At 43.6% G+C, this 8726-nt stretch overlaps 1 protein-coding gene across 1 annotated transcript in view; it reads right to left on the reverse strand.

Moving 5' to 3' along the window:
• ntng2a (netrin g2a) overlaps positions 1-8726 on the reverse strand; it is a 21246-nt gene that overhangs the window by 8034 nt on the left and 4486 nt on the right. The window contains exons 3-7 of the mRNA XM_037680145.1: positions 7667-7925; positions 7279-7424; positions 6951-7189; positions 5407-5593; positions 743-755 (exon numbers count right to left, since the gene is read on the reverse strand). Of these exons, the coding sequence (XP_037536073.1) occupies positions 743-755; positions 5407-5593; positions 6951-7189; positions 7279-7424; positions 7667-7925 (844 nt within the window). The remainder of the gene's footprint in view (positions 1-742; positions 756-5406; positions 5594-6950; positions 7190-7278; positions 7425-7666; positions 7926-8726) is intronic.

Raw genomic sequence — 8726 nt, forward strand, 5'->3', positions numbered from 1 at the left:
TTCTTTTCTTCTTTCTTTTCTTCCTTCTTTTCTTCTTTCTTTTCTTCCTTCTTTTCTTCCTTCTTTTCTTCTTTCTTTTCTTCAAACTGTGATTCTTGGAATGATTCTTCTTCAGGAGACTTTCTCTCCTGTTGGGAATCTAAATCCTGAGCAGGACCAAATTGGACCATGGTTTTAGAAACGTTGTCTGTCAGATTACCTTCTCCTTCACTAGAGGAAGATAAAATATTTTGAAGAGTCTCAGTAACTGGAGGGGAAGCATCAGGAAGACTTGCACCAGGAGCACGAGCATCTGTCAAAGTGTCTGGAGTCTGTGATTCTGGATTAGGAGAATCAGGTGGAGGTACTTCTGCAGATAGTAAGTCAGGAGTAAGTTCATCTGGAGAAGGTATTTCTGGAGATGTGTCAGGGAGAGGTGTACCTGATGGAGACAAAGCCACTGAAGTGTCTGGAGTTCTAGAGGATGACACTTCTGGAGGTAGCTTTAAAGGCGGTTCTTCAAAAGGGGGTGCATCTGAAGGCAGTAATTCAGGAACAGGCCCTTCAATAAAAATCTCCCGAGTTGGTGGTCTTTGTGGTGGAACATCTGGAAAAGAAGATTCTCCTGATGTGGCTGAAGATGCAGAGGATGGTACTCCTGGAGTATTGTCTGAAAAAGGTGGATCAGGAAGATTTGATTCAGCTGATGTGTCTTCAGCTTCAGATGCTTGCCCTTGGGAAGTAATAACTGGAGAAGATGAACTTAGAGGAGATAACTCAGCAGATGCTTCTTCTGGCAGATTCATTTTTGAGCTAGGTACACCAGGAGATGGGACAGCAGCAGTAACTTCATCAGGAGATAGATCCAGGGATGGTATGCTTAGCTGATTATCTGGAAGAGGTGCTGGAGTGTCTGGAGTTGTCTCAGATCTTGTAAAAGGAGCATCTCTTTCCTGACTGGCTGTAGCAAACACAGATGGCAGAGTATCTCCAAAAAATGCCTCATTACCAGCTGGAGCCAGATCTGGGATGCTGGCTGATGCCACTACACCAACAGAAGGTGGAATGATACTGGCCATCAAGTCAGTTCCAGATAACACAAAGTCTGGAGTGGAGCCAAAGGGTGCAGTGACTGAATCAGTCCTAGACACCTCCAAGTCACTACTGCTGCCTGGGATTGTTGGGCCCTTACTGGTAACACTGGAGCTACTACTGGTCATACTGGGAGTGGAGACAACTGCTGTGGACACAGGTCCAATCTGCAGAGTTGGACTGTCTTCTGATTGTCCTGCTGTATTGCTGAAGTCAGGAAGTGCCTTCGTAGTACCAATAGTATTGCTGCTGGCAGTGAAAACTAGAGTATTAGAGTCAAATGTTGTGATAATGTTAATGTTATCAGTTGTAAGAGCAGTCTTAGACATACTGAGGGTCCCACCACGACCATTGTTGAGTACAGTAGTATCAATAGTAGTAGTAGCATCAGTGGTAGTACTTGTTTCTATAGCACTGGTAGGCCATGGATCAGTGGGGGTAGAACTACTACCTGTATCTGATGTTGCAGGAGCAATTCTGGTGCTTGAGTCAGTACTCAGTGTGTACAAAAACAAAGTCAGATCAGTATCTGTAACACGTGTAAAAGCATTGTCAGTAAAAGCACTGTCAGTAAAAGTACTGTCAGTAAAGGTACTGTCAGTAAAAGTACTGTCAGTAAAAACACTGTCAGTAAAAGTACTGTCAGTAAAGGTACTGTCAGTAAAAGTACTGTCAGTAAAAGCACTGTCAGTAGTAGTCTCAACAGCAGCACTCCTATCAGTCTGAGTACTGCTGATGGCCATAGTAAAAGTGGTGGTAGAAGTGTCAGTGACAGGAGTGTTGGGACATGCAGCAGTAGTACTAGTAGTACTTTCAGTCACTCCATCTGATGAGGCAGAAGGTCTATCAGATGCTGCTGAGTTAGAGTCACCAGCCGCTGTCAGAGAAGAAGAGTTGTTACCCTTTAGTGAATTTGTTAATCTGGAGAAACTGGCTGAAATCTGCAGAACAGGAAACTGAGACAGCTTTCCAGTTTAACTGTTTTTAACTAATGTCACAACTCCACCGCGCTTTTCTTCACCATCAACATCTCGTTGTGATGGAAAAATTAACATGCAGTTTTAAAGTGTGTCCAAACAGAAATATTTAACACTATCACTAACTACGTGAATGCAGACTGCTTGTTTTTAATGTTTGAAACAATCCAGCCTGTCTTCCTAACATCTCCTCTCTGCAACAAGGCTGGACTTATTTTGTCTCTCACAGATGTAACATTTTGTTTTTGGTAAATTAATAATGGCATTGTGGGATCTGGTGTTGGGCAGCATGGTGGAGCAGTGGTTAGTGCTGTCGTTTTGTATTCCATCTGGGGGGGGGGGGGGGGGTTGTGTGTGAGAAGTTTGCATGTTCTCCTTGTGCTGGAGACCTGTCCAGGTGTCCCTGTGATGGACTGGAGACCCATCTAGGTGTTCCGGCCTGCGATGGACTGGAGACCCATCCAGGTGTCCCTGCGAAGGAATGGAGACCCATCCAGGTGTCCCTGTGATAGACCAGAGACCCGTCCAGGTGTTCCTGCGATGGACTAGAGACCCGTCCAGGTGTCTCGGCCTGTAATGGACTAGAGACCCATCCAGGTGTCCCTGTGAAGGAATGGAGACCCATCCAGGTGTCCCTGTGATAGACCAGAGACCCGTCCAGGTGTTCCTGCAATGGACTAGAGACCCGTCCAGGTGTCTCGGCCTGTAATGGACTAGAGACCCGTCCAGATGTCCTGGCCTGCGATGGACTGGAGAACCGTCCAGGTGTCCCTCTGATTGTCACTCAATGACTGCTGTGTCCCGCTCCCCCTCTTCTGTTTCTACACACTTTTTAAACTGTTGGAAACTTAAAATAAATTTTAGACGAGCGTCTGGAAGTGCAAAACTGTCCAATCACGAGACGGTAAAAGTTTCAGTTTGTGTTCTGCAGAATCCATTTCTGTCTCTAATGTTCCCTGACCGCAGCTGAATGCAAACTCTGCAGGACGAGGTTTGATGATCCAGCTGCTGTCACATCTGCTCTACATCGACTGCTTTATCCATCTACCACTTATAATGTCCGACTTGTGTCACTGTTGCATCTGAACGAAAGTTTCTGCCGTGTTTATAATGTGGCTGTTTTTGTTTCATTTTTTATATAAATGTATTTTATTTACTTTTTATTTTATATGCTTTTTACATGATTGTGTATTGTTGTCTGTACCTCATCGTGCTCTTGGTTAAAAACAGGTCTCTCTTGAGACTAACCTGTAGAAATAAAGGTTGAATGAATCTTTAATCTATCTCAGCCAATCACGGTGTCATTTGTAATTGGTCTTAATCTACAGCAGATTTCTGTCATCTTAAATAGAATATTTGTCTCACAGCTATCATGCTTGTGCACGTTTTAAACATTAAATTGTACTTGTACAACAGTCTACTCTGCTTACTTTTAAAACTTTACATCTGACAATACATTTCTCGATTTGGTATTGATATTTGACCTCAAGCGACTCAAGTTTTTGTGTCAATAATCTTGGATTTTGATGTAAATAAATATTTATGTACATAGTTATTTAACTGTAAGTAATCAGAGATTTTAACTTTTTTTTTCTTTCAGCTGCTCCCTTCTTGAGGGGTCACCACAGTGAAGTAACTCACATGAAGACTTGGTGATTGTTTTTACGCCGGATGTCCTTCCTGATGCAACCGCAGACCACCGAGCTACCACAGCCGTCTGTGTGGAGCAGAGAGCTGACAGCTAGGGTGCCCGGGGGAGCAGATGGTGGGGGTTAAGAGCCTTGATCAAGGGCCCAGATTATGATGTTGTCGAGCTGAGAAGTTGAACCGGCAACCTTCCGATCACAGGCCCACCTTCTCTAACCTCTGCGCCACCGCTCCCCCAATCAGAGATTTGACAGTATATAAATAAATAACTATGGATGTTGTAAATAAGTCTTACATGCATAATTGATAATGTACAAATTTACAATCCAGCAATTCTAAAAAAAAATTTTTTTTCTAAAAAGATGACTGGATGTTTTTTCTTGTCAATTTTTGATGTGGTGTATTCTGGATAACTGAAAATCTCCATCAAGTTTTCTTGAATATTGTAAAAGTTTTCAGATTCATCTTGTTTTAAGACAGAAATCTGCTTCAGTTCCACTTAGAAATTTGCTCAGTGAATTCGGCTAACAACGAATCTGTCTGGAATAATTCTAAACTGATTTGATCAATGTTTGCTGCAGGTAATATAATGATTACTAATAAGTGCTCCTCAAAACAGCACTTTAATCAATCTGTACTACTCCTTCTAGTTATGATGTGAAATCAACTGATGCAATAATGACAAGTGTTCAGACACACACGGGTTGAAAACATGCGACCTGACACAAACTAGCAGACAGGTGACTACACAGATGAACAGACAGGTAAGCTGACAGGTGAATAGTTGAGAATCACTTACTGGCTGCAGTTTTGACTCCTTCACCTGTAAAGAACCAAAAGAACCAAAGGTAACAACAATTATCTCTCTGCTCCACATTTTACATGAGGACAGCATTTTTGTAAGATGTCTGATGAAAACTAACAGATTGTAGAACCCTTGGGAACAAAGTCACTGCAGGTTCTAGGACCTGCGCTGAGGTTTTTTTTTTTCTTTCTTTCCTTTTGGATATTTTGTTTAAAAAAAAAAAAACAGATCAATGAACTGAAGATTTTTGGTTTTCGTTAAATTTTTAGACATTATTTTTGTGTTTCTGTAAACTGGGAGAACAGAAACAATAAATAATAATATTCAGGTTTGGTGGTTGTGTATACAGGTGTGTACAGTGGCTGTGTATACAGGTGTGTACAGTGGTTGTGTATACAGGTGTGTACAGTGGTTGTTTATGCAGGTGCGTTCAGTGGTTGTGTGTGCAGGTGTATTCAGTGGTTGTGTATACAGGTGTGTACAGTGGTTGTTTATGCAGGTGCGTTCAGTGGTTGTGTGTGCAGGTGTGTACAGTGGTTGTGTGCAGGTGTGTACAGTGGTTGTGTGCAGGTGTGTACAGTGGTTGTGTATACAGGTGTGTACAGTGGCTGTGTATACAGGTGTGTTCAGTGGTTGTGTGCAGGTGTGTACAGTGGTTGTGTATACAGGTGTGTACAGTGGTTGTGTATACAGGTGTGTACAGTGGTTGTGTATGCAGGTGTGTACAGTGGTTGTGTATACAGGTGTTTACAGTGTTTGTGTATGCAGGTGTGTACAGTGGTTGTGTATACAGGTGTGTACAGTGGTTGTGTGCAGGTGTGTACAGTGGTTGTGTGCAGGTGTGTACAGTGGTTGTGTGCAGGTGTGTACAGTGGTTGTGTGCAGGTGTGTACAGTGTTTTTGTGCTTGCTGGTGCATACAGGTGTTGGCAGAGCCTCTGGGCAGGGGCAGGTATGATCCTGGTCTCCAGCTGGAGGATCTGAAGTCTCCACTGCAGCGTTGGCAGTCTTGTCCCATTGTGTAGTGGTCACATTCACACTGCAGTGTTGCATCGCGCAGTAAACACCGAGATGCATGCAGGTTACATTTACACCTGAGAAACAAGGGGAGGTGTTGAAATTAAAGATGAGCTAATTCTCCAGATTACACCAAAGCTCAAAGTTTTCCTGGTCATCCTGAAACCCTCACAACAGCTCAACTCCCAATCAAAATCTCTGCCTGATAATCTTCATGAACTTTCACATTCTTTTAAAATGACCCCTGGATAAACTTCTAATTATTGTCACGTGCAAGGATTTTTTGGGTGATGGCCAGTTTGTCAACTGTGGACATTAATTTACCAATAAATGAGCTCAAATGAGGATAGCTGTGTTTTTGTTATCACTCTCACAGCACAGGCTCCACTTGTTTGGCCTTTATGGGGCTTTTGCAAAGGGGTGGTTGGTGCATACAGGAGAAGACATTTATTTAAACTGTACAAACTCCCTGGACATAGAACTGGACAGCCAGTTGTTCTTGTTCACTAAAGTAGGGCCATCTCTATCAGGAACAAGCCCCCAGGCTTCCTTTAGTTCCCTCTCACATTTGGAAAGCTGGCATCGGGAGTCTCCTGCATAAATTTGGCAGTTCAACTGGTACTGAATGACAACCTACAGCAATGTTCCGACTTGAAGCTTCTTGGGGTGTGGGACTGTGTTTGCTGATCCTGTCCTTGAAGGAAGAGAGTAATGCGGCCCTATCAGAATTCCAGATACCATGTATTTGTCATTCATCAACATGTCTGACATATAGAAGGAAAAAAACTAAACAAATTTTCAGAGCCAAAATAATAAGTAAATGACCTAAAGTTGATTAATAAACACAAAAATCCCATGATCCACAAAGTTAATATTCCATTCCACTGAGCCAGAATACCTTTCTGCTATGGGGAGAAGGGGGAACAGTTCAAAAGCTAGATGGGTGGGGTCCATCATAATGTTCTTGCTCTGGTTCTGCACCATCTGGTATAAATGTCCTCTAATGACGGAGTCTTCTACTGATAATTTAGCCAGTCTAATTATAGTTTGCAGTGCCCAGAACCCCAGATCCTGACATGATTCAGGTTCAACTGGCTGGCCTACATGTATGTTGTGATGCTGCTCCCTCCTCCTCTTTCAGGTAACTCTGCATGCTATGATCTGAAACATCTAACCTAACTTGGCAGTAATCTGATAAATCTGAGGACTGCAGCTGTGTTTCTCTGAGTCAGACGGTTGAACCATTGGAAGTTACCACTTTGGTCACATATTGAAGTATGTTGTCAGAAAAAACAACAACATTTTTACTTATGATGAGTGTCTGGGATGGATGGATGGATGTCAATAAGATGCTTGGACAATTTGTGGGTGTCCTTAAAGTTTGTGAAGTTGTAATCTTGTGTCAGTGGGTCTGGCTGGTTGTGAACAAGTTACCTGGCAGGTACATCGATGTTGGAAACAGCATAGAAGTACTTGAGCAGGTTGTCTCTTTGTACATAAGTTCCTCCCAGCGCTGGACGGAGGAGGCGCAGTCGAAGGTTGGTGAACGTGAAGAAGTCTCGGAGGCCTTTCATGGTCTCCATTCGGGTGTACAGAGCATCCATGTTAATGAGCTTTGGACCAGCAAACACTCCGAACCGAGCGCGCACCTCAAACACCACATTCTTCTCCTCCTAATGCAGTTTCAGTCAAAAAGCAGATGTGTGTATCTGGCTGTTACTATCAAGTCAGTTGCACAGTTTGCCCAGATCCAGATACTCACCTTGGCTCCAACCCAGCGGGAAAAATTCTCTGTGCAGACAACTCGGGTTAAGTTTGTTGGTGCTAAATCAGAAACTTGTTTAGGGGACATCCCAAAGGCTTCGAGACAGTCATCAGCATAGTACTGATAGGGCTGCCATGTTGCTCCTGCAACACAAACATCCATTCAGTGTTTTAGGACTATACCCATGTGATGGTTTTATACTAAAGACACATTGTTGCCATGATGATCTTTCTGATGACTGCCTCACTGGTATCTGACTTGTTGAATTCATCGTATCATCACTCGTGAGGCTCTGGCTGAGAAAGAATATATCTATTGATGGATCCTCAACGAATACCCCCACACACACCACCACCTCCCCATTCCCTGCAGCATGGTCTGTTACCTTTGTCCATAGATTTCTCCAGCACCATGCTGGTCGGTCGGCCATACTCAAAGGTGATGATAATATCGTCAACCACCTCGAGGCTCTTGTTCCACGACAGAGTGATGTTGGCCATTAAGGGCTCAGGATACCTGGACCATGTGACCGTCTGCCAATATGTGATGAGCCCACCCCTCTCCTTGTCTCCCATCAGCTGAGGGGGGTGAGACAAGTCAGGGCTGGAGGCGTCACACTCATCACTGCAAAGGTAAGGGTTCTCCTGTTCACATAGCAGAAATGGACAGGGCATCAAGTACAAGTACACTTGAGGTGTTTGATAACTAGTTCCAACAATTATGTCCTTTCAATAATAACATTTTATCAGGGATTTACCACGACTATACATTTAAACTCTGAATATACATTCAAAGAAAAAAATCTACAGCCAATGTAAAACTGTGTATGAGCATGTCTGAGAGAGAAGAAGTGTTGTGGTGAGTCTGTTTTTTAAGATCAACTTATCCTTCAAAGACTTGAACGAGTGATTCGGGCTTTTATTTCCTCTCAGCTGGATCGCTGTTACTTTCTGTGTGTTGGTGATAGTCCAGGGCAGCTTCTCAGGATGCAGATGGTTCAGAACTGCAGCTCGTCTTTTAACACAAATAAAGAAACAGGAACAAATCTCCTCAGTGATGCTTCCTGTCACTGGCTCCCTGTTAGTTTTTTAATTTTAAAGTTTTTTTGATGATCTATAACAGGCTATTCAATGGGTGGCCTGCGGGCCACTTCCGGCCCGCTGGTGAGCTCGGTCCGGCAAACTATAATCACTGGATGTCCGGTCCCTGAGCTGCTGGCTCTCTGTAACTGTGGCCCCCTGAGCAGTTTAGTTGAACAGCCCCGACCTATAAGGTCCTGAAAGGACAGGCTCCTGTAGACCTGTCTGACCTCCTGCAGTTTCATGTGTCCTCCAAACCTCTTAGATCTAATGATCATTTGTCTTTAGTCATCCTGAGGCCCAGGCTGGTCCACAGAGGTGATCAGGTCTTTAGTTGTTCTGAGGTCCAGGCTGGTCCACAGAGGT

This window comes from Nematolebias whitei, chromosome 8 (genome assembly GCF_014905685.2).
Source record: "Nematolebias whitei isolate Nwh7 chromosome 8, NemWhi1, whole genome shotgun sequence".
Classification (NCBI taxonomy): Eukaryota; Metazoa; Chordata; class Actinopteri; order Cyprinodontiformes; family Rivulidae; genus Nematolebias; species Nematolebias whitei.